This window comes from Hippopotamus amphibius, chromosome X, assembly GCF_030028045.1.
Source record: "Hippopotamus amphibius kiboko isolate mHipAmp2 chromosome X, mHipAmp2.hap2, whole genome shotgun sequence".
Lineage (NCBI taxonomy): Eukaryota > Metazoa > Chordata > Mammalia > Artiodactyla > Hippopotamidae > Hippopotamus > Hippopotamus amphibius.
Window position 1 is genome coordinate 20,831,585 of NC_080203.1, and position 26,738 is coordinate 20,858,322.

At 39.9% G+C, this 26,738-nt stretch overlaps 1 protein-coding gene across 1 annotated transcript in view; it reads left to right on the forward strand.

Moving 5' to 3' along the window:
• Window positions 1–396: 396 nt before the first annotated feature.
• The window catches only part of FRMD7 (FERM domain containing 7), a 32,684-nt gene continuing 6,342 nt past the window's right edge, over window positions 397–26,738 (forward strand). Inside the window, exons 1-8 of the mRNA XM_057717567.1 lie at window positions 397–405; window positions 1,408–1,512; window positions 2,303–2,345; window positions 4,311–4,344; window positions 6,993–7,090; window positions 21,388–21,502; window positions 21,702–21,849; window positions 25,477–25,572. Of these exons, the coding sequence (XP_057573550.1) occupies window positions 397–405; window positions 1,408–1,512; window positions 2,303–2,345; window positions 4,311–4,344; window positions 6,993–7,090; window positions 21,388–21,502; window positions 21,702–21,849; window positions 25,477–25,572 (648 nt within the window). The remainder of the gene's footprint in view (window positions 406–1,407; window positions 1,513–2,302; window positions 2,346–4,310; window positions 4,345–6,992; window positions 7,091–21,387; window positions 21,503–21,701; window positions 21,850–25,476; window positions 25,573–26,738) is intronic.

A 26,738-nucleotide genomic window follows, 5' to 3' on the forward strand; every position in this document is an offset into this window, starting at 1 on the left:
AGCTCCAGCCCCACTCAGCTCAAAGAGATTTTTACACAGAGCTCTTCACAGCTCCTGTTCTCAGAGAAGTCTGAGGAAGGGACTGTTTTGTGCTCACAGTGCGTGTGTGGGGGTGGGTGGGGGGCTTTATGAAGAAACAAAAATATGTGTGGCCTTATGTGAAAGAAGTATGCTAGATGCAGATATGGTGGGGAAAGCTGCAAAATGAAATCTCCTCCTCAAGCTCAGAGGAGGAAGTTGGTCAATTTCATGTTGGATCAACCAACATTCAAGAGCCCCTAGTATGTGCCAGGCTCTGAGTTAGACCTGGTGAGTAACAAGAAAATTAAAGCAAGGCCCCTGCTATGAAGGAATTCAGTCTAACGGGGAAGATAGACATCCTATGTGAGAAGTGCCATGTTTGAGGTAAGCAAGAGTGTTTGGGTAAAATAGATAGTCAGTGGGAAGTTGTTGTATAACAAAGGGAGTCCAACTCGAGGATGGAAGATGCCTTAGAGGACTGGGGCGGGGAGGGTGGGGGGGACTCGAGGGGGGGGAGTCAAGGAAGGGAGGGAATACGGGGATATGTGTATAAAAACAGATGATTGAACTTGGTGTACCCCCCCCCCAAAAAAAAAGATAAAAAAAAAAGATAAAAAGAGTGTTTGGGAGCATGGAGGTTGCCCCTTCCCCACCCCACCCCCACCCCTGCCCACCTGCTCCTGTAGGGATCAGAGAAAGCCCTCCTGGGGCGATGGCATCTGAGCTGAGTAGGAGGAAGCCAGAGCAAAGAAAGGTGGAAACGGTGTTCTGTGTAGAAGGAAGGACATGAGCAGAGTCATGGAGGCATGAAACTACTTGACATGTGTGGGGAACCATGAGCAGGCCGCAATTATTAGAAAAGAAAGTGGCAGGAAGGGGGAAGGGCAAGAGATGAAGCTGGAGGGGCAGGCATGGCCACATGAGGGACAGGGTCCAGCCTCTCTGCTAAGGAATAGAGACTTTATCCTTAGGGGAGCCACTGAAGGATTTTAAACAGGTCAGATTTGCATCTTGATTAAACTCTCTGTCAGTTGGGTGGAGGGAATCATTCAAATTGCCTGTGGGATGAATTGATGAAAGAATTCCATTGAAAGGGTAGATTTGCAGATGTAGCCATACATAGTTAAGTGCAAGGCTCTCTTTTTCCAAGAGGGTTTGTCATTAATCTGAGGGTTTTTAAGAGATACTGCTGAAACAATCTACAGATAGATACATGTATTTATGTGTAAAACTCAACATCATTTGGGAGGATACAGGGCCTGAAAAACAATGCTCAAAGGAAACTGTCTGAAGAGAGTCTAGGTGTTTCTACACTTTATTCCACACCACAGTAACAGTATCAGTTTAGGATCGCAAACTGTGCTATGATCTCTTTGTTTTGTTTAGCAAAAGTCATCCGGGAAGGCGCTGTTTAACCTGAGTTGCAGCCATCTAAATCTTGCTGAAAAAGAATATTTTGGATTAGAATTCTGTAGCCATTCTGGAAATAATGTAAGTTGGTTTCATTATAGGGTTCTTTGTATCTAGAATTGCTTCTAAATGCAGATTCCAGCTAAGTATATGGGGCTCAAACCCCTGATTGCAAAATGCAAACCATTTAAACCCTTGCAAAATGACTGGATTTAATAACTATTTCCCTTTCTTGTCTATTAAAAGTCACCTCAGTTTGCCAAACACAAACTCTTCCACCCCCTGCTCCTCCTTTGTCACTGTGTGAAGAGCTCTCTGTGCTTTATTCTGACTTGAGGGTGGGCCTCAGCCTCCAGAATGAAGACTCCTAGCCTCACCAACAAGTATACAGGGGACTCTCCTAGCCCCTCTAGCACACAGCACTCCTGATGTTCTGCCCACTGTGTCCTACCTTGGTGGATCTGTTATCTGGCCCCTTCCCAGAGAGGCTCATTATGATGATTAATCTGGCATTTGGGGGCTGTAGGATTCCAATATGGAGCCAAATGTCTTCATTAGTTTTTGTAGCAACTAATGAGCCTTGTATATGACACCTCTGTCATCTTCCTGAGGCAGGGGAGCAGTGATTCAAATGTCAACAGCAAAGAGTTTATAGATCAACAATATATACTGTCATTGGGCAAATCCAAGGGGGCAGATTGAGTGTGGTGGAGGCACACCATCTTTTGACATTGCTGTTTCTTACTATCTTAGAAGTCTAAAGAGTCTTGGTATTTGTCTGTTTCATGTTGACTTTAATCTGTTATCAAAAAAAAAAAAAAGCTGCAGTCAATGCCATGTTCTACCAATTCTTTCATTAATGTTATTACAGGTCTGGTTGGAACTTCTGAAGCCTATTACAAAGCAAGTAAAAAGTAAGTATGGAAAATCACTTAAGGAATAGAATTCCCAGTTACAACTTGCAAATATTTCAGCCATACCGCACTATTCCTCACCTTAATATAAGCGGAGAAAAGCTTTGATGCATTATTTTAACCCTTCATCCATCTAGTAAATTTAGCAATGTAAAAAAATCATTTTAATTTTGCCTGAGATGAAGAAAATCAGGCTGCTGGATTTTTGAGTAAATTTTGAGAACCCTGTTAATGACAGCACTCTGTGAGTTGGCTCTAGGAATACATCTCTCACCCTAGACCTGCAAATCAACTGGCCATGCCATTCACCTTCTTCCAGAAGGTGTTTTAGTTTAATCCTGTCACAGACATTGTCCATTCATTTCAGTTCATATTTGAGTGCCTACTATGTATGAAATATCCCCCTGAACCCTATATGTCACAATCTAGTGTGGTGGTTCTCAAATTTCAGTGTGTATTAGGATCACTGGGGGTGGGGGTTCTTGTTAAAATGCAGATTCCTGGGCCACATCCCTGAGTTGGGGGCCAGCAACCTGCATTTTTAACAAATTCCATAGGTGTTTCTGCTGCAGGTGGATTTCAGTCCACACTTTGAGAAAGGCTGTTTCATGTCACTTTCCCGGCCTAGTCTCTTTGTGTTGGTGCCGCCTACAATTCTGTCTGTTCTCACCTCGTATTGATCATCTGTCACATGAGTCCAACAGCTTCCCAACTGACTCCCCCAATCCATCATGTACAATACTCCCAAAGGGAACTATTGCAAATACAAACCTGACCACATCACTCTCCTGCTTAAAATGCTCCCATGACTCCCTATTGCCCTTAGAATAAAGTCCAAACTCTTTAGCATGATCCACAAAGCACTGGACTCTGCCTGCCTTTCTAGCCTCTACCTCTGCCTCTGACCACTTCATACTCCTACCTCTCCTGGCTTGAGCAAAACTAACCTCAGGTGTAGGCTTCTCAGATGAAATAGAAGATGTCCAACTAAATTAGAACTTCAGATCAACAAAGACTAATTTCTTTGTATAAGTATGTCATGCAATCATTGTTTTCTGAAATTCAAATTTAACTGGGAGTCCTGTATTTTTATCTTCTAAATCTGGCAACTCTGCTCAGGTGTCAGCTCCTCCAGGAAGCCTCCCTTGACCTCCTCCAAACTCTTTTCTCCCTCTTGTGCTTCCCCAGTACTCAGGGATTATAACACTTTGTGGTGCTGTAATTGTCTGTCTAGGTGTCTGCCTCTCCTACCAATCTTTGAGTGCTTAACTGTATTTTTGTTTCCAGGACCTGCTAGTACAATGCTTAGCATACAATAGGCACTCAACAAATATTTACTGAATGAATGATATTAATGCTGCATATGCATATTTGCTTTTGATGCAAAAAGTTTCTTATTTTCAAATGCAAGTAGGAATGAAGGCAAGTAGATATGTTTTCTTAATGTAGATTTTAAGATACACAGAGGCCTCAGTCCCTACTACTTCTAGTTCCCTTTATGAATCCTTGAGGCAGCTGATATTCACCTGCCTCTACAGCTGAGCCCTTCTCTCAGCCAGGAATGCAGAATCCCAAGTAGCAAGTGGTATATTTTTCTAAATGGAACACTTCTTAGGAGAGGACACAGTAGGCCCCAAATGATGTACATCTTTACAAAAAGAAACTCAAAGAAAGAGAGGGCAGGAAGAGGGGCAGGAGAAATTCCCCAATTGCTATCCACATAGAGGTGCAATCCAGAAATAGCAGCATCTCACAAATGTGAAAAATTGAAATTTAAATGAAAAGTCTGTGGGAGGGAGTGATGGGGAGAGGAGGGAAGAAGAGATTGGAGCGTGTGTGTGTGTGTGTGTGTGTGTGTAAAGACCTGTAACTGTTGTGATGGACAGTTAAATAAAACTTATGGAGATATTGTGTTTTAAGATCCTAAGGAAGTTGTTTTCAAATTTATGGTGAAATTTTTCCCAGTGGACCCTGGACATCTGCGAGAAGAGCTTACAAGGTATAGTACTAGCATGATGCATGATATCACTTAATCATTATTCTCCATTTATCAGGGATTGGGCTTCTAGCCTTCTTTGGAAGACTTGCCTCTCAGTCACTCTCTGGGAGAGTGAGGAGCTGGTGAGATGGAGGGCCTGGCTGGTCCCCAAAGTGTTAGTCTTCCAAAGGATAGGGACTTCAGGGAGAAGGAGGGGTGGTGTTCTAAAAGGGGGAACCAGCCTGGGTACCCACTTGGGAGTTATGCCATTAACTGCTACAACCGTAAGAGTGTTTCCTTCATTGCATTGGTGTTCTAATCAGAGGGCAGCTTGATGGCACAAGCACGATGCCAGCTGAGTTCCCTGCATATTAGAAACGGGTGTGTGTGTGTGTGTGTATCCCATAGGTAGAAAGTAATGATGACATACACTTATAAAACCTTTTTGAAAGTAGAAAAGTAAAAAATATAAAACATAATTTTAATAAATTATGTATTTTGCATAATTATAAATTACTGATATTTTATTATAATTATTAATAATTACAAATGATTAACAATTTTAATAAGTAAAATATTTTTATAGTTATAAAAAATTAAAAAGCTAAAAATTAAAAAGTATCAAATACTTTAAAGTATTTTTATATTTATAAAAATGCCCTTTAAAATGACAATGTAAACTTACTTCTTCAAAAATACCTTGTCAACATAACACTCCCCTGAACCTTATTCTGCTCTTTGCACTTTAGACTCCAGACTTCTACACATAGAAGGGATATAAGAGATAATCTAGTCCAGAACTTTTAGTTTACAGATGAGGAAACAGGTCCTGGGAACTAGAGTGACTTGATCAAGATCACGGGGTGTTGGCAGTTATTCTACCTGAAATACTCCCCAACGTGGTTCATGGCCAACATGGTTATTCACCCCTTTTGTACGGGGAGGGGGGGGGTCTTTTCTGAGGGGTCTTTGTAAGAGTCACTTTTAACAAGTTAGCCTCTTTCACTCGCCCACTCCTCTCCAAATTTGTGAGTTGTAGACCCCTTTCCCAGATAACTTGATATCTTGGTATCTCTGTCAGTTTCTCTTTGCTAACTCATTTCAGTCAAGTCTCAAATCGTAACCAATTTTGACGGAGATTAACTTTCTCCAGGAAAAAAAAAGAATGAGAAAATCAATGTGATGATAAATGATTCATCAGCTGTTCAGAGAAAGGATTTGGTATTTGCAGCAGGCAGCTGACTTCTTAACAGCAAGGAATGTGGCAAATGACAAGAAGTTTCCTTTCTTTCTTGTTAGGAGTAAAATGAAATTCACCTCCCCTTTAGCAATTGAGGCTGATTATTCTCATTTACATCTATATTTGAAAGCAGGCAATGGCAAGGTTAGATTTCCTTTATTTTTTCCCCATTGGTCCGTTTGAGAATACTTCACTGTAGTTGACTTTACAAGGATGCCTTGTTTGGGGCCAATATGTGAGTTTCTCGGAGTGGCGTGCAAATATAACTTTTCTAATTGAATCATTTCTAATCCATTAGAGGTGCTCACAATTTGAAGGATAATAATGAATGCTTTTTTGTAAATTGAAAATCACCTACTAATTTACCTGTTTTTTCCCAATCTGCATTTTCATCTATCAATCACCTGCAATTAATTTTGATTCACCACATGGTCTTCAAGTTTTAATTGGTTTAAAAAAATCTAGATAGAACTTTATTTAGAAAATTACATCATATATAGGGAAATGCCCACAGTAGATATTCGATAACTGTTTTAATATATAAAATAAAATATTGGAACCAATTTTGAACCAAGAAGGAATACAATGAGCAGTAGAATCTTAATCATACACATCTTTTCAAAAGTTGATTGCCTTTGATAAGGGCTTAAAAGTGTGGGAAAAATGCTCTCTGTTTGGCAAAGCTCTGGATACCAATGTGCACTTTATGAGTCCCTGATCATCGCTGGGAAAAAGGGTGGTCTGGCTTCATTCCATTCAGTGCACAGTAATTCCATACCTGCTGTGTGCAAAGGGCTGGGCTGGGCTCTGGTTATACAGAGACAGTGGTCCAGGTGAAGGGGTAGAAGCACAGCCTCAAGTTCTTGATTTCTGAAACAGTCTTTTCGATAGGAGGCAGCTTAAATTGAGAGGCGGACCTGAGTTCTGGCCACAGTTTCACTATCTTGGGGTGATATGACTTTGTCAAAATCATCTAACCTCTGCCTTTCCATAATTCGAAATGATGCCAACCTTCTAAGTTGTTACGATAGTGAGTACTTAATAGCATTTTGTAAGCAGAGCAGTACCGGCCTTCTGAGTAGGCTTATTCTTGCTGAATCTCCCTTTCTCTCTGGCTGGGTATGTGACTTTGCTACGTGGCAGAAACCACCAGAGGATGGTTGGCCAACTCCCTCGAGTTGGCGGGAGGATTTGGCGGGGGCGATTCCTAACGGCTGTGAAGTCTGCCAAAGCGCTGGATCAGCTGAGTTGTGGTCAAGTGCTGGTTAGGGGCTGAAGCAAAGCCTATGCATTACTTACCACCCCAAAAAGGCATCTCCCTGACTGGGGGCACCGTGTCTTTCTTGAAACATTTGGATCTGGGAGAAGGGAAATGCTTCTTTCTTGTTCCTGTTTCTTTCTCAAGAGGTTTTCCCCCACTTCTTTGCAGGTATCTTTTTACTCTTCAAATAAAGAAGGACTTGGCTCTGGGAAGACTTCCATGCAGTGACAACTGTACAGCGTTGATGGTATCTCACATCTTACAATGTAAGTAGCAAATGTCGGCTTCGGGGCCTATCAGCTAGCTAGAGAACCAAGTAGAGAAGCAGAGCACCCTCACTGTCCCCATCATTGTGTTAGGACTTCTCTGTAGAGGAGAGAAAGCCTAGATGAGATGTATAGAAATGGCATGGTCCAGTAGAAAGAGGCTGGTTATTGTAGTTATTGAGATTTGGATTCAAATCCTGTTTCTACGTTCTAACTGTTGTAGCCTTGGGTGAAGTCCCCTCATCTGTCTTTGCCTGAGTTCCCTAGTCTTTAAAATAGTGACAAGAATGCCTTCTCACAGAGTGGTTATGTAGATTAAAAGTAAATGCTGATTTTCTTCTATCTCGGTCTAACCTTGCCCTCCCACTGCCCTGGGCTTGCTCTCCAGGAGCTGGCCTGGACTAATCCAGGCATGGACTTTGCTAGGCAGGCCACCACTCTCTCTACTTGCCCCAGGATCCATTTCTGGTACGTGCTTTCTGCGGCACATTGGCACGTTTAATGTGATTTCCGTGTTGCTCTTTATCATGATTCCAGAGAACAAAGCACAGAGTACAGCAGGTGGAGAGAGGCTAAAAGGGAAAAAGGCCCCAGGCACCTATTAGAGTTCCCCATATCCTAGCAGCCAAGTTGTTGGACTAGGCTGAGTAATGAAGGCAGGGAAAAGGAGGCCCAGGGAACAGTGGGGGCTTCCCTGGGAGGGGGTGAAGCTGGGCATGTCAGGCTGCTCCTGTATCCCTGAAGGCAGAATTGAGGCAGCTGGAAATAGTATCTCCTCTTCTAGGGCTGGCTAGACTTTCTCTCTCTTCTAAAGAAGCTGTCTAAGAATAGGCTCGTCCTTACTATTCCTGCAGGATCATAACTTCATTTTTTTTTTCATAAGTTCATTTTTGACCTCTATCCATTGCCTTCCTGACAGTCCAGAAATGGTCGATTTCTGATTTCATGGGGAACTCCAGAATGAAGGGCTTAGATAGAGACAGCATCTGAATCAGTGTTTACCAAGTGGCTCCTAATTGAGGCAGGATGAGAGCCCAGGATCTCAGGAAGGCAGTGAGCAGTGACAGCAATAGTTATCAGGGAAGGCTTATGGATGACATGGCTTTTGTGCTGAGCCTTAAAGGGATGCATAGCAATTGGATATGTAATGATAAGCAGAGAAAACAGAAAGAAAAAAAAGGTGATGGCACAAGAAGTGTATACAGAGGATGCAGCTCAAGTACAGCTGGAGCATAGGGTCTGTTTAGGAGAGGTGGCAAAAAATTAAGCATTATTTTGAAGGGCCTTGAATGCCAAGGACACTAACTATATGTCCAGTATTGTGCTTGGGGTGGGGTTAGGAGATGGGGTAAGGCAGATGGAGAAAACAGTATTGGAAGACTTATCCTTCTCCATTAGCTACCTGTTTAAGGCAGCCGTCAGAGGACTGGGGCTCCCCAGACAGCCTCTGATGAGGGAGGCCGTTTCATTCTTAATGGTTCACCATTATGGATTTGAGCATTCCCTAGTGGCCATTTCTGGCATAGCACAGAACACTTCAGCTTTTCTAGAGGATATTTTCTTTGTCAATAAAAGCTCTTTCCATAGAAAAAAGCTAAAGTTTCAAGGAGTCAGCTCTTCACAATCCATTCAGATCAGATTATTTCACTGGTTGCTAAGAGTGTGCAGAACACAACCAGGCTGCTCATTCTTTTGCTCATTTATTTATTCATCTAATGTTTATGTTCTAGGCATTCAAGAATCTCCACATTCTGATCTTCTCATCTGCTTAAATCTCTCTTACACGCCCCTCTGGCTCTAGCCAGACTCTCCCTCCCAAACACAATGCGTACATTCCAAATGAAGCCTCCGTTTTATGAGTGCCCTTAGTACAGTAACTCTTCTTTGTCCTTCATTCAGCAAATTTTACTGAGTACCTACCACATACCAGGTACTATTATAGGCACTGGGAACATAGCAGTGAAATAAACGACAAAGATCCTTGCTCTTGTGGCGCTCACATTTTGGCAGTGAAGGACAATCAGACCAAAATAAGGAAATATATAATATAAATTTGAAGGTGATAAGTGCACTGGATAAAATTAAGTATGGAAGGGAGAGAGAGAAATTCGGGGGGGTGGGTGCTGAATTTTTAAATAAGGTGGTCAGGGTAAGCTTCACTGTGAACGTGACAGTTGAACAAAGACCTGAAGGTGGTAAAAGACCAAGCCATGCAGAAATCCAGTGGAAGGGAGTTCCAGGCGGAGACATCAGAGCAAAGGGCCCGAGGTGGGAGCATGCTGAGAGTATTTAAAAAACATTAAGCAGCCTTTGTGGCTGGCTGGAACTGAGGGAGAGAGGGAGACAGTAATCATGGAGGGCCTTAAAAGCATATTAACGGCCTAGGACATTACTCTAAATGTGATGGGAAGCCATTGTAGCATTTGAAGCAGAGGAGTGAAATGATCTGAATTAGGTTTTAACTACATCATGTTGGCAGCTGTGGTGAAAACAGAGACTTGTAGCGAGTAGTAAATAAGTACTAAATAAATAAATAATCATAAATAGTGATCAAACGTACAGTATAATGAATATAGACAATAATATTGTACTATCATTATGTAATGTGATAAATATTGCTACAATGGCAATCATATTGCAATCTATAAATGTATCAAAGTAACACGCTGTACACCTTAAATCGGCACAATGTTACATGTCAAATTTATTCAATTAAAAAAAAGAGAGAAAATAGATCTTATGAGGGATGGTGGAAGTGGGGAGACCAGATAACAGGCTACGACGACAGGAGAGAGAGATGATGATAGTTTGGACCAGCGTGGTAACAGTGAAGGTGCTCATACCATGTGCTGCCTTCTGTCACTGATATTTACTCATCCGTATGTCATAGGTCTCTTCCTAGATTGTCATAGTCCTGCATGGAGAGAAAAATGAGCACGGTCTTATGTGTCCCTATGTTTTCCTTGAGGTCAGCATAGGATCTTGTGCTTAATAAATAGAAAGACTGGTGGTGGTGGTGGTGGTGGTGGTGTGTGTGTGTGTGCAGATTTAATTTATTTTTTAAAACAGCTCTATTGTGGTATAATTTGCGTACCATAAGATTCACTCATTTTAAGTCTGTAACTCAAGGTTTTTAGTAAATTTACAGAGTTGTACAACCATTACCACAACCCAGTTTTCAAACATTTCCATCATGCTAAACCCCAGCAACCAGTAATTTACTTTGTGTTTCTATAATTTGCCTTTTCTGGACATTTCATGTAATAGGAATGATAACATGTGTGGTCTTTTGTATCCGACTTTTTTTGCTCAGCATAATGTTTTTGAAATTCATGCATGTTCTAATATGAATCACAGAAGTTTGTTCCTTTCTCTTGCTGAGTAGCATTCCATTTTATGGGGATACCACATTTTATTTATCTATTTACCTGGACAGGGACATTTGAATTATTTCCAGTTTAGCTATTATAAATAATGTTATGAACATTCATGTACAAGTCTTTGTGTGGACAGCTTTCATTCCCCTTGGGTAGAGTTCTAGGAATGTAATTGTTTCGTCTTAAGGTAAATTTATGTTTAACATTTTAAGAAATTGCCAAACTGTTCTCCAGATTGTTACAATAAAACCAGAAATGTATGAGGTTTCCAATTTTTCCACATCTTCACTAACACTTGGTATTGTCTGTCTTTGTGATTATGGTCATTCTAGTGCAATGAATCTCATTGCAATTATAATTAGCATTTTCCTAATGACTAATGATGTTGAGCACCTTCTCATCTGTTTATTAACCATTCCTATGTTTTCTTTGGTAAAATGCCTATTCATATATTTTTGCCAATTTTAAAATGGGTTGTCATTGAATTTTAAGAAAGTTTTATATATTCTTATTTAAAATCCTTTATGAGATATGTAATTTGTGAAATTTTCTTCCAGTCTGTGGCTTGACTTTTCATTTTCTTTGTGTGTGTGTGTGTTCTTTTTATAAATCGAAGTATAGTTGATTTACAATGTTGTGTTAGTTTCAGGTGTATAGCAAAGTGATTCAGATATATAGATATATATCTATATATAGATATCTATGTAGATACATAGATATACATATATTTATACTTTTTCAGATTCTTTTCCATTATAAGTTATTACAGATATTGCATATAGTTTCCTGTGCTATATAGTAGGTCCTTATTGCTTATCTATATTATATATAGTAGTAAACATCTGTTAATCCCATGCTTCCAATTTATCCCTCCCACCTCTTGACTTTTAATTTTCTTAATGTTGTCTTTTGGAGAGTGACAGTTTTTAATTTTGATGGAATTCCACTTTCTCAATATGTTTTAGTCACCCATGCTTTTGGTGTTGTATCTAAGAACTTTTTGCCTAACCTAAGGTCAAAAGATTTTCTCCTAAGTTTTCTTATAGAACATTTTTAGGTTTACCTCTTAGGTTTAAGCCTATGATCCACTTTGAATATTTTTTATGTTTGTATGGTATATCATTGTGAGGTAGGAATTCAACTTCATTTTTTTTGTATGTGGATGTGCATTTCTCCCATTTGTTGAAAAGACTATTGTTTGTCTTCCCATCTTTATCAAAAAACAACTGATCATAAATGTAAGGGCTTATTTCCACTTTCTCAACTATGTTCCATTGATCTATATGTGCTTGTGCCATCACCACACTGTATCATTTACTGCAGCTTTGTAGTCAGCTTTGAAATAGAGAAGTGTATATTCTCCAACTTTGTTCTTTTTCAAAATTGTTTTGGTTGTTTTGCATCCCATGCATTTCCATGTTAATTTAAGATCATTTGTCAATTTCTACCCCCAAATTTGGTGGGGATTGCATTGAATTTATAGATCAATCTTGGCAGAATTACCGTTTTAACAATACTGAGGCTTCTAATCCATGAATCTGAAATATCTCTCCATTTATATAGCTCTTTAAAAAATTTCAACAATGTTTTGTAATTTTCACTTCACAAGTTTTACACATCTTTTGTTAAATTTATCGGTCTTTTATTTTTATATGCTATTGTGAATGGAATTGTTTTTCTAGCTTTCTTTTGGATTGTGCATTGCTACTACATGCAAATCCAATAAGTTTGTGTATTGATCTTCTATCTTGCTATCCTGCTGAACTCATCTATTACTTCTAACTTCTAGTAGCTTTTCGTGGATACCTTAGGATTTTCTTTGACTACAAAGAAAAACAGTTTTCTCTCTTCGTTTTCAGTGAAAACTCTTTGTATTTCTTCTTGTTGTCTGATTGCACTGACTAGAATCACCAGTAGAATGTTGGATAGAAGTGGCAAGAGCAGACATCCCTGTCTTGTTCCTGGTCTTAGGGGAAAGCACTCTGTTTCTCACCATTTAATATGATTATGATGTTAGCGTTAGGTTTTCCATAGATAACTTTATCAGGTTGAAGAAGTTCCTTTCAGTTTTTTGTTTGTTGAAGGTTTTTTTAATCATGAATTGGTGTTGGATTTTGCCCAATGCTTTTTCTGCATCTATTGAGATGATAATGTATTTTTTGGTCCTTATTCTATTAACACAGCATATTACATTAATTAACCTTCATGTTTTGAACTGATCTTGCACTCCTTCGAAAAATCCCTCTTGGTCATGATGTATAATTCTTTTTATATGTTGCTGGATTCAGTTGACTAGTATTTTGTTGACGATTTTTGCCTCTGTATTTTTTTTAAATTTTATTTATTTTTGGCTGTGTTGGGTCTTCATTGCTGCACACGGGCTTTCTCTAGTTGCAGCAAGCAAGGGCTACTCTTCATTGCAGTGTGCGGGCTTCTCATTGTGGTGGCTTCTCTTGTTGTGGAGCATGGGCTCTAGGCACATGGGCTTCAGCAGCTGTGGCTCGTGGGCTCTAGAGCACAGGCTCAATAGTCGTGGCACACGGGCATAGTTGCTCTGTGGCATGTGGGATCTTCCCAGACTAGGGATCGAACCCGTGTCCTCTGCGTTGGCTGGCAGATTCTTAACCACTATGCCACCAGGGAAGTCCCTTGCCTATGTACTCATGAGAGATATTAATGTGCAGTTTTCTTGTGATGCCTGTGTCTGATTTTGGTATCAGAGTAATACTGGCCTCATGAATGAGTTCTGTCTTCTGGAAGAGTTTGTGAAAAGTTGGTATTTGTATCTTATTTGAATATTTGATAGAATTAACTAGTGAAGCCATCTGGGTGGGCCTGATTAAGTTTTAGTGAGTTTTGTACACTTATCAATTTGGGCAAAAAATAAATAGATAAAAGAACCATTAAAAAAGAAAGAACCATTGATTTGGTCTTTTTAAAGAAACTTGTTATGTAGAGATTTTCATTCTAATGTGGTTTTTGAAATATACAAATACACCTCACCTGTCTAAAAATGAGCATGCCATCTGTCTAAAACACAATAGAAAACCAAGACAAAAGAGAAAATAACTTCCTAGTAGTCAAAATTGATGCCCCCATGTCCATGAATTTTACTCAATAGGAGAGCACCACATGATTCCATGGAGAGTCTATTTACTCTTATAATTCATAAAATGCAAACAGGTTTGGATATCTGGATTCCTTCCTTTCATGTTAAAATGTGAATTTTAATTGTAAAAATTGTTTTGGATTCCCATTTTATGGTAGATTGGAAGTCAAAATTTAGAACCAAGTAGAGACTTCTTTAGGGGAAGTCAATGACCAGGGAGTGATTCCTGTTAATCTGACAGAGAGGGAAAAGGCATAAAAATTATAAAAAAAATACAAGGATTCAAAAGTCAAAACAGTTACAAGCCATTTACTGTAGGGGCAGATAAACCTATGTACCTCAATTGCCTTTGTAGGCACAGTGCTATAATAGATGTTTATAACAATAAATGGGATACATTAGGGCCCACTCTACTGCCTCATTTTAAAATAATCACTTTTTTAAAAAATTTTATTTATTTATTTATTATTCTTTTGGGGGTACACCAAGTTCAATCATCTGTTTTTATACACATATCCCCGTATTCCCTCCCTTCCTTGACTCCCCCACCCCGCCTCGAGTCCCCCCCACCCTCCCCGTGCCAGTCCTCTAAGGCATCTTCCATCCTCGAGTTGGACTCCCTTTGTTATACAACAACTTCCCACTGACTATCTATTTTACAGTTGGTAGTATATATATGTCTGTGCTACTCTCTTGCTTTGTCTCAGCTTCCCCTTCACCATCCGCCCCTCTCCAAACCTCGAGTTCTCCAGTCCATTCTCTCTATCTGCGTCCTTGTTCTTGTCACTGAGTTCATCAGTACCATTTTTAGATTCTGTATATGTGTTAGCATACAGTATTTGTCTTTCTCTTTCTGACTTACTTCACTCTGTATGACAGACTGTAGTTCTATCCACCTCATTACACATAGCTCCATCTCATCCCTTTTTATAGCTGAGTAATATTCCATTGTATATATATGCCACATCTTCTTTATGCATTCATTTGTTGATGGGCATTTCGGTTGCTTCCATGTCCTGGCTATTGTAAATAGTGCTGCAATAAACATTATGGTACAAGTTTCTTTTGGGATTATGGTTTTCTTTGGGTATATGCCCAGCAGTGGGATTACTGGATCATATGGTAGTTCTATTTGTAGTTTTTTAAGGAACCTCCAAATTGTTTTCCATAGTGGCTGTACCAACTTACAGTCCCAACAACAGTGCAGGAGAGTTCCTTTTTCTCCACACCCTCTCCAACATTTGTTGTTTCCAGATTTTGTGATGTTGGCCATTCTGATTGGTGTGAGGTGATACCTCATTGTGGCTTTGACTTGCATTTCTCTGATGATTAGTGATGTTGAGCATCTTTTCATGTGTTTCTTGGCCATCTGGATGTCTTCTTTGGAGAAATGTCTATTTAGGTCTTCTGCCCATTTGTGCATTGGGTTATTTGCTTTTTTGGTATTAAGCTTCATGAGTTGCTTGTATATTTTGGAGGTTAATCCTTTGTCCGTTGTTTTGTAGGCAACTATTTTTTCCCATTCTGAGGGTTGCCTTTTAGTCTTGTTTATGGTTTCTCTCGCTGTGCAAAAGATTTTAAGTTTCATGAGGTCCCATTTGTTTATTCTTGATTTTATTTCCATGATTCTAGGAGGTGGGTCCAAAAGGATCTTGCTTTGATGGATGTCATAGAGTGTTCTGCCTATGTTTTCCTCTAGGAGTTTGATAGTGTCTGGCCTTACATTGAGGTCTTTAATCCATTTGGAGTTTATTTTTGTGTATGGTGTTGGGAAGTGTTCTAATTTCATTCTTTGACATGTTGCTGTCCAATTTTCCCAGCACCACTTATTGAAGAGGCTGTCTTTTTTCCGTTGTATATTTGTGCCTCCTTTGTCAAAGATAAGGTGCCCATATGTGTTTGGGCTTACTTCTGAGTTCTCTATTCTGTTCCATTGATCTTCCTTTCTATTTTTGTGCCAGTACCATACTGTCTTGATCACTATGGCCTTGTAGTATAGTTTGAAGTCCGGAAGCCTGATTCCACCAACTGCATTTTGGCTTCTCAAGATTGCTTTGGCTATTCGGGGTCTTTTGCATTTCCATACAAATCGTAAGATTTCCTGTTCTAGTTCTGTGAAAAATGTCATTGGTAATTTGATTGGGATTGCATTGAATCTGTAAATTGCTTTGGGTAGTACAGTGATTTTCACGATGTTGATTCTTCCAATCAGGAACATGGTATGTCCCTCCATCTGTTTGTGTCATCTTTGATTTCTTTCATCAATGTCTTAAAGTTTTCTGCATACAGATCTTTTGCCTCCTTAGGCAGGTTTATTCCTAGGTATTTTATTCTTTTGATTGCAATGGTGAATGGGAGAGTTTCCTTAATTTCTCTTTCTGCTCTTCCGTTGTTAGTGTATAGGAATGCAAGAGATTTCTGTGCATTCATTTTGTATCCTGCTACTTGACTAAACTCATCAATTAGTGCGAGCAGTTTTCTGGTAGAGTCTTTAGGGTTTTCTATGTATAATATCATGTCATCTGCAAAGAGTGACAATTTGACTTCTTCTTTTCCAATTTGGATTCCTTTGATTTCTTTTTCTTCTCTGATTGCTGTGGCTAACACTTCCAAAACTATGTTGAATAATAATGGTGAGAGTGCACACCCTTCTCTTGTTCCTGTTCTTAGAGGGAATTCTTCCAGTCTTTCCCCATTGAGAATGATGTTGGCTTTTGATTTTTCATATATGGCTTTTATTATGTTGATGTAATTTCCTTCTATGCCCATTTTCTGGAGAGCTTTTATCATAAATGGATGTTGAATTTTGTCAAAAGCTTTTTCTGCATCTATTGAAATGATCATATGGTTTTTATCCTTCAATTTGTTGATATGATGTATCATGTTGATTGATTTGCATATGTTGAAGAATCCTTGCATCCCAGGGATAAACCCCACTTGATCATGGTGGATGATTTTTTTAATGTGCTGTTGGAGTCTGTTAGCGAGTATTTTGTGGAGGATTTTTGCATCTCTATTCATCAGTGATATTGGTCTGTAGTTTTCTTTTTTTGTGACATCTTTGCCTGGTTTTGGTATCAGGGTGATGGTGGCCTCTTAGAATGAGTTTGGGAGTGTTCCGCCTTCTGCAATATTTTGGAAGAGTTTGAGAAGGACAGGTGTTAGCTCTTCTCTAAATGTTTGACAGAATTCGCCCATGAACCCATCTGGTCCTGGGCTTTTGTGTGTTGGGAGAGTTTTAATCACTGCCTCAATTTCCGTACTTGTGATTGGTCTGTTCATGGTTTCTATTTCTTCCTGGTTCAGTCTTGGAAGATTGTATTTTTCTAAGAATGTATCCATTTCTTCCAGGTTATCCAATGTATTGGCATATAGTTGCTTGTAGTAGTCTCTCATGATCTTTTGTATTTCTGAGGTGTCCGTTGTGACTTCTCCTTTTTCATTTCTAATTCTGTTGATTTGCATCTTCTCCCTTTTTTTCTTGATGAGTCTGGCTAATGGTTTATCAATTTTGTTAATCTTCTCAAAGAACCAGCTTTTAGTTTTATTTATTTTTGCTATGGTTTCCTTCCTTTGTTTTTCATTTATTTCTGCTCTGATCTTTATGATTTCTTTCCTTCTGTTCACTTTGGGGGTTCTTTGTTCTTCTTTCTCTAGTTGTTTTAAGTATAAGGTTAGGTTGTTTATTCGATCATTTTCTTGTTTCTTAAGGTAGGACTGTGTTGCTATAAACTTCCCTTTTAGAACTGCTTTTGCTGCGTCCCATAGGTTTTGGATTGTTGTGTTCTCGTTGTCGTTTGTTTTTAGATATTTTTGGATTTCCTCTGATTTCTTTAGGGATTCCTTGGTTGTTTAATAATATATTGTTTAGCCTCCATGTGTTTGTATTTTTTGCAGTTTTTTTCCTGTAATTGATATCTAGTCTCATGGCATTGTGGTCTGAGAAGATGCTTGATATGATTTCAATTTTCTTGAATTTTCTGAGGTTTGATTTATGACCCAAGATGTGATCTATCCTGGAAAATGTTCCGTGTGTGCTTGAGAAGAAAGTGTATTCTGTTGTTTTTGGATGGAATGTCCTATAAATATCAATTAAGTCGAGATGGTCTAATGTGTCATTTAAAGCTTGTATGTCTCTATTTATTTTCTGTTTGGATGATCTGTCCATTGATGTAAGTGGGGTGTTCAAGTCTCCTACTATTATTGTGTTACTGTCGATGTCCCCTTTTATGGCTGTTAGCATTTGCCTTATGTATTGAGGTGCTCTTATGTTGGGGGCATAGATATTTACCATTGTGATATGTTCTTCTTGAATGGATCCCTTGATCATTATGTAGTGTCCTTCCTTATCTCTTTTAATAGTCTTTACTTTAAAGTCTAATTTGTCTGATATGAGTATTGCTACTTCAGCTTTCTTTTGACTTCCATTTGCATGGAATATCTTTTTCCATCCCTTTACTTTCAGTCTATATGTATCCCTTGGTGTGAAGTGGGTTTCTTGTAGGCAGCATATAGAAGGGTCTTGTTTTTGTATCCATTCAGCCAGTCTGTGTCTTTTGGTTGGAGCATTTAATCCATTTACATTTAAAGTGATTATTGACATGTGTGTTCCAATTACCATTTTCTTAATTGTTTTGGGTTTGTATTTGTAGGTGTTTTCCTTTTCTTGTGTGTCCTACTTAGAGAAGTTCCTTTAGCACTTGTTGTAAGGCTGGTTTGGTGGTGCTGAATTCTCTTCGCTGTTGCTTGTCTGGAAAGCTTTTGATTTCTCCCTCAAATCTGAATGAGATTCTTGCTGGGTAGAGTATTCATGGCTGTAGGTTTCTCTCTTTCAGGACTTTCAGTATATCCTGCCATTCCCTTCTGGCCTGCAGAGTTTCTGTAGAAAGGTCAGCTGTTATCCTTATGGGTTTTCCCTTATATGTTATTTATTGCTTTTCTCTTGCTGCTTTTAATATTTTTTCTTTGTGTTTAATTGTCATTAGTTTGATTAATATGTGCCTCGGTGTATTTCTCCTTGGGTTTATTCTGTATGGGACTCTCTGTGCTTCTTGGACTTGGTTCATTATTTCCTTTCCCATGTTGGGGAAGTTTTCCACTAGAACCTCTTCAAATATTTTCTCAGACCCTTTCTTGTTTTCTTCTTCTTCTGGGATGCCTATAATTCGAATGTTGGTACGCTTAGTGTTATCACTGAGGTCTCTGAGACTGTCTTCCATTGTTTTTATTCTTTTTTCTTTTTCCTGCTCTGTGGCTTTTCTTTCACCCATTCTATCTTCCAACTCACTTATTCGTTCTTCTGCCTCAGTCATTCTGCTGGTTATAGCATCTAGAGTATTTTTAATTTCAGTTATTTTGTTATCCATTGCTGTTTGTTTTTCTGAGTTCTTATGAACTGTTTCTTGTACTTTCTCTATTTTGTTATCGAGATTTTGTATCATTTCTACTATCATTACTCTAAATTCTTTTTCAGGCATTTTTCCTATTTCCTCCTCATTTATTTGGTCTTGGGGGTTTTTTTCCTGCTCCTTTGCCTGCACGGTGTTTCTTTGTTTCCTCATGGTTGTCCAACCTTTTGGGGTTGCTTGTCCTGGCGATAGAGGTGTTTATAGAAGACTGTCCAAGCCTCAGACTAATGTCCAAGTATTGGATTAAACAAATACTAAGTCTAGGAAACACATACATGTATAAGACACACAATTACTGAATCCATTAGGACATAAGGCTCTAGAAAGACCTGACAGAACCCCAGTGTGCTATCAGATATTCAAAGAGAAACCCAACAGAAATTGACAACTGAAACAGAACATATCAGAGACAAAAGCAAAAGCAAACAAACAAACAAATAACACCTTACACATACAAACACTAATCCAGGGAGATTTTGTAAGCTAGGATCAAATATAGAAAAGAGCTGGAGTACCACCAGAGAGAATGAAGATTCTCAGAATGTAATTAGACAACTGTTCTAAGAACTAAGATAAAGACCAAAACCTAATATTAAATACCAAGGCAGTGCGTCATCTGGAGAATAGAGCAAGGAGTCTGAGCAGATCGATAGTGTTGCTTATAAGTATGTTAAGATAAAATAAACTTAAAATGGCTGGAAGAAAGGGGAATAGAAGAGCGTAGTGTGGTTGGAAATATGCAAATAAAAAGAAAGGAATAGAAGTGTATAAAAGATAGGGATGAAAGGAAAGTATGAGAGATATATTGTCCGTACTACCAAAAACTTAGCTAGATATAGAAGTATATAAAAAGGCAAAAAAAAAAAAAAAAGAACAAAAAATATCATTAAAAAAATATGGTATAAAACTTGTAGATCCCTTAGGGCTAAGATCGTAATTAATAAAAAAAAAAAAAAAAAGAGAGAGAGAGAAAAAGAAAAAAAAATCCAGAACTGATTCCAGAATGGACCATTTCAATAGGAATTGATACTACTATTTCTGTTTCCTTAGAGTCTCAGCTGTAAGTGTCCATCAACTCGCCTTGGGTTTTTTTGCATTATTCTGTGACCAGCAGAGGTTCCTTTATTGTTCGTCTGTAAGCGTGGGTGTGTGGGGAGGGAGAGGGTACAATAGTGGCTCCTTCTCCTGGGAGTGAGTGAGCAGTGGTGCACTGTTGTTTCAGTCGGGCTTGGAGGTGCCTGTTGCAGAGGGACACCGGTGGCTCAGGCGTAAACAGAAAGTCTTAGAGTTGGGCCTCTCTCGGGTTTTTTTTGTTGTTGTTGTTGTTTTCTCTGCAGTCTCCCTGCTGCCAGTGTTCCAAAGGGTTTTAATCTAGCCCCACCCGAGTGCCTGAGGGTACTTGTTATCCCTGAGCGCCTTAGGTGGCCCACAGGGCGTCTCTCCACTGCCTGTTGCAGAGGTGCCGAAAGAGAGAGAGAGGCTATGCTCATGGCTCCTCCCCGCCGCCCGTGAGCCTGCAGTCTCCAGCCGCCATCATGGCCGGGCAGCTCTCAGGGGCAGGCACTCCTCGCCGTGGACCTCTTCCCTCCTGTCTTCTCGGTCTGTCAGCTTACTGGCAGCAATGTTTCTCACCCTGAACCAGCTCTCCGGTTCCCACGCTCCTGCTCCTGGACCCTCTGTTTAGCTGTGGATCGACGTCTCGGTCTGGGAACGCTAAGCTGTGGTGCGGACCCTCCGTATGTTTCTCACTCCCTCCCGTCTGCCACAGCTCCGCTGCTTCACTCTCTTTGAGCCCTCGTAGATGCCTCCCTACTGGTTATGTCGGGCTCCTTGCGGTCCTTTCTGGCGTCCGAGGCTGTCTGCTGGTGTTCAGCTGGTTCTCTGTGGGAATTATTGTGTCCTTCAGTGCATTCCCAATGCATCTGTGTAGAGGGATGCATTCCACGTCCCTCTACTTTGCTGCCATCTTTTTTCTCTAAAATAATCACTTCTTTATAGGCCATGTCTCTAAATACAGTCACATTCTGAGGTACTTGGGGTTAGGACTTCAACATGTGAATTTGAGAGGGAGGATACAATTCAACTTGTAACAGGGATGGGTCAGAAGTAGAAGAGATCATAAACAGAACATGGGAGAAGAAAGTAACCAAATATTCATCTGTGATCCTGGAGGCTTTAAGACCTACACTGTGTCTGTGACTTTCTATGCTGAGACTTCATAGCAGCCCACTTCTTATTTGAAGAAGAACCAGTTATTTCCTCCCCCACCACCCATATCCTGAAACAAAGGCTGCACTGCTTGCAAAGAAAGGGCTGTTTGGGGGCGTTCAGAGGGTCTGCTGGGTGCCGCATTGCTTAACTCATTAATGGTAATGTAAAAAATGACACTTTTCTGTCATACAGCAGAACTGGGAGACTTTCATGAAGAAACAGATAGGAAACATTTGGCACAAACCCAGTACTTACGGAACCAAGACCATTTAGAGAACAAGATCGTGCACTTCCATCAGAAGCACATGTAAGTACTTTCCCTAGCACCTGCTTTCACCTGTTCCATCGGCAGGAAAGTCTGAAGCTGGGGACAGACTCTTAAAAGCAAGTCTTTAAGTCAGAGAAGCTTCAGGCTCAAGAAAACACTGAGTTCCTCTTGGAGCTCTTGGGGTGAAGATGTCATTCTTGCTGCATTTATTAGGCTCATAAATTCTTTCCTCTTGCAGTGGCAGGAGCCCAGCTGAATCTGACATTCTGCTACTGGACATAGCGAGGAAGCTGGACATGTACGGTATCAGGCCGCACCCTGCCAGTGATGGCGAAGGAATGCAGATCCACCTGGCTGTTGCTCACATGGGCGTACTGGTGCTACGGGTAACAGCTCTTTTCCTTTAAAGTCCTTAGCTTTGGGGGTTATCTTGGCTCGAACTTGAGTGTCTTTTCTCAAGGTGACCACCCCTCAGTAGTACCACCAGCCAGGAAAGGAGGCAGTACTTGGAGGAGTTTGGGGTAAGTCCCCTCCCCTCGATGTGCTTTGCTTCCATTTGCAGTCTGGAACCGACTCTTTTGATCTTCAGGAGCTCACACATTAGATCAGGCCAGCATGGTGGAGAGGTGAAGTCAAGAGGCTTTTTGGAACTTTTAGACCCTAAATAAGAATATGGGTTTTGGCATCCTAAAAGCTTAGGCTGTGACATAAAGTGCATTCAGCCTGTGCCTATCCACGAGAAACAACCCAAAGGATTGTTCTCATTCAGTTAGTAGTTTTGTTGGAAGTGCCCAGTGCCAGCTAGTAGGGAATTAGCACCCAACCCTATAAGCAATCGTTGCTGTTTACTGACTCATCCTTTCCCCAGGACTGTTTTCCAGGTTAGAAACCAACTCAGGGCTCTCTGGTCCTCCATCACCATTAACCCTCACTCCTCGGAATGTGGCCAGAGGCTATTCTCAACAGTTTTTCAGTTTATTTCGACTTCTTGTATCTGTGAACATTAATGAATTTAGATCCAAGTTAAGGTTTGAGAACCTTCAGAATGATAGGCAGATACCTAGACAGGTTTAGGAATGAGTCACTTGTGAGAAAGAAAGGGGTGGCTTCAGACCCACTGACCCCAGCACTGAATTAGAGCACTGAAATAAGTCACAAAGCAGATCAGGTACAGACTTGGCTACAAGTATCTTGACCTAATTTATTTGGTTGTAAACTTTACAGCATGAAAGTCACATTGATGGACAAAAGACCCAGTGGATCACAGGCATACCTGTTCACGCAGGAGAGAATTTTTTTACCCACTCTAACCATGATTTTTTTTTTTAGGTAAGCAACAAGAATATATTATCCAGCTCAGGAAACTATAGCCATTATCTTGTAATAACTTTTTAAAACTCTTTATTTTATATTGGAGTATAGTTGATTAACAATGTTGTGTTAATTTCAGGTATACAGCAAAGTGATTCAGTTATACATATACATGTATCTATTCTTGCTAACCATGATTCTTGCTATTTCCTATTGCATGGGAGAAGATGGGGAGGGGTGGGGAGCAAGACCTTCGTGTTAGTTGTGATCTCTTTCAGTGTGAATACTTCTGTGGACAGTTGGAGACAATATAGATGGTCTATTTTGTCCTACCTGAAATCCAGTCAAAGAATATTTATGTATTGAGTACCTTCTATCTTCTTCATTATATTATTCTTTCTTTAAAAAAACAGTTTTATTGAGCTATAATTTGCATAACATAAAATTCATCATTTTTGGACTTAGAGTCTGTCATACAGAGTGAAATAAGTCAGAAAGAGAAAAATAAGTACCGTATGCTAATGCATATATATGGAATCTAAAAAAAAAACACAAAAAACGGTACTGATGAACCCAGTGTCAGGGCAAGAATACAGACACAGATGTAGAAAATGGACTTGAGGACACGAGGTGGGGGAGGGGAAACTGGGACAAAGTGAGAGAGTAGCATTGACATATATACACTACCAAATGTAGTAAAATAGATGGCTAGTGGGAAGCTGCTGCATAACACAGGGAGATCAACTCGATGACGGGTGATGACTTAGAGGGCTGGGATAGGGAGGGTGGGAGGAGTTGCGGGAGGGAGGGGATATGAGTATATATGTATAAATACAGCTGATTCACTTTGTTGTACAGCAGAAACTGGCACAGCATTGTAAAGCAATTATACTCCAATAAAGAGCTGAAAAAAGAAAAAGATCTGAAGAAAAAATTTCATGTGTTTTAGTGGTACAATTCAATGAGTTTGAGTATATTTATAGTTGGGCAGCAATCCATTCATCCTTCTATCAGTATATTTAGTGTACATCTACTCTGTGCCAGGCACTAGAGCTAGAGACAGAGGCAGGAATGATCCTGACTTAAATTCTAATAGGAACTTAAATTCTAATAGGAGGAAGACAGACAGTTAAACAAGTAATTATAAACAAATGTGATGTGCTTTATGTTAGAAGAAATACAGGATGCTAAGGTAACACATGTGAAAGGGACTCAACATTTAAGCAAGACCTGAGGAAGTTATCCAGACCAAAGGGATAGGGTTGGCAGATGAAGGCGGGTGTTCCAGGGAAAGTTCACACAGGCAAAGGCCCTGAGAAGGATAAAGGATGACATAATCAAGAAACTAAAATTATGCATGACACATGACTCCTGTCATTAAGATAGTCACAATCTATTTTGAAAGACCAGAGAAATAGTAATCAATATCAGACAATAAGTAATCAAAAGCTAATCTATCATATTTACTTTAGTTGTACAAGTAGAGCATACACAACAAAATAATGTGGTTACCTGTAGACAATGGTTAGATGGGGACAGAGATAGGAGTGACAGTAGTGGGTGTGAGACGTCTCAATATGTTTATTTTTGTACCCGCTTTGATTTTTGGACAATGTGAACAAATGAACGAAGAGCTAAGCTGTTTGGGTAGTCCAGGAGAGCTAAAGGAGTTCGGAATTAGAAATGGGTGTAGGCTGTGGCAATGATATAGAATATCCTAGAGGAGGTGCTACGGGGAAGTCATTCTGGGTAAGGAGAATGAGGAGACCTATGGGAGGGAAGGTACAGAGTTGGATGGAAAGGTATTTTCTGGGTGCAGTGGGATCAAAGTTATAGTCAATATAGTTGGGGCAATAAAATCCAGCCAGAAGAGTTTAGAGTTGATGCAGGTGGTGAGGAGCTATTGAAGGTGTTTGAGTAAATGAGGTGGCAGGATAAATGGGATTTTTTTTTAAAGCAGTTGAATCTGGAAACATGGGAAGGGGGTGCGATTAGAGAAGCTATTGCAGTGCAGGTTTCCCTTGCTATTCGAAAGTAGAGCATTCCTATGAAAACTTTCCTAGCTGCAATGGTGTAAAGTGAAGAAGCATTACCTGAGGACACATCTTGCTAATGGATGCACAAAATAAATTGAGATAAAGTACTGAAGTACGGTTCAAAGCTATGGTGGCTTGATGCTGAGCTGCTGAGCAGAGTGCAGTTCCTGGGGAAGGAGCTTAGAGATGCCACTCTCATTGCTCGAGGTGTGTGCTGCCTCTATAATAGCTCTTGCAAAACAAATGCTGTTTTTTATTTTTGCCTTTTTTGGGGTAAGAGCAAAAATCCTCTTTGGATTTCTTTCAGTTACTGAAAACAGGTAATAATGTGGGTCTTTCGTAAAAGCAAAGTGGCGTAAAGCGAACTTTCGAAAAGTGAGGGATACCTGGATACCTGCAATCTTTTACTACTGTGATCTCCCTATCCTGGTTAGAAACATTTCCCAGGCATAGCCCTTCTTACTTGCATTTCAGAGCGGGCTTGTGTCCCACCTGGAATGCCTTCTTTGGCCATAGCTTCTACCTAGTACAACTGGATTAGTCTGTGCAAGAGATAGATCAAGGACAGACCTGTTCATGAAGTACATTTTCCAACAGGTTCGCATTGTCTTACAAACCAGCTTGTGCTGACATTCATCCTGAAATCTGCCATGTGTTTTATTATAGGGAAATACAAAGATCAATACTTTCAACTGGGCTAAAATCCGCAAGTTGAGTTTTAAGAGAAAGCATTTTCTCATCAAACTTCATGCCAACATCTTGGTAAGTAGCTTTTGAATAAATTCTTTTACATTCTACTCACTTGAGATTTCTTGGTTGTTTCTGCAAATGGTTTGATTGTGAGTGATGAAAGCTGGCTGGCCCTAACTGGTGATGTGCTCCCTCTTTTGCCTCTACATAAATAAACCAGAGCTTTAGTCATTTTTTTACTAAAGGCAAAACACAAGAAATCCTATTGGCAGTTCAAAGTGAATAAAGTAATAGGAAAATGGGGTGGGTGGGATGAAAGACAAGTCTCCTTAGAGACTATTTTTCAGGGATTTGATAAGTCGAATGAAAGAGCCCAGATCCAATACTATGGATGTACTCATTGAGTGTTATTTGCTTCCTTTTATAAAGTATTTTCATCTTTCCTTATGCAAAAATAATTGAACACCTACTACATGCCAAATAATTGAACACCTACTCTTTCCCAAAGCAGGATGTGGGGAGTGCGTATGTATTAAGCAAAAGAAGCGACTATTGGACAAGGCTGCATTGGACAGGGTGAGACAAAGGGGCGAGAAAGAATTTTTTATGACTATAAAGGAAATAAAAATATGTATCAACACTTTTTTGACCTACAGATAATTCAGTAGTTTGGCCTTCATTCTCCAGACCTTAGCCTTAGATAAAAATGTTCATTTGAGCAGTTCAGAAGACTGAATCCACTGTGAAGCTTGTGAAGAATCCCAGGCCTGCATCCAGGGACCTGGAGAGGAATGAGAGAAGGGGAGCAGCAAAGTGGATTGGTGGTGCTGCTGGAAATATGGCTGCACAAGTGCATGGGCAAATGGGGGTATATAGTGAGTCAGGGGATGGGGCAAACTTGCATTTTAGGTCTGGAAGACTAAGCTCCGCTATACCAGATTAGAATACGCTAAATGGGCAACACAAAGCATCATAGAACAAGGCAGCATAAAGAGGGAGAAATGTTTGTAGCTGGTGTGTTAAAAAGACTCATATATGCAATTATCCTATAAAGCCTACCATCTGTAAGAAAAATCTCCTCCTCCTTCCCCTTTTCCTGTTGGTCATTTATAACTTCTTGTCACCTTGAAAGGATGCCCTTTGATGTTCATTTTAACCTAATTTACAACTTCATAAAACTGTTCCTGGCAGAGAAGAAGGGGTACAAATGGTTGTGAGGTGAGGAGGGTGTGCAGAGC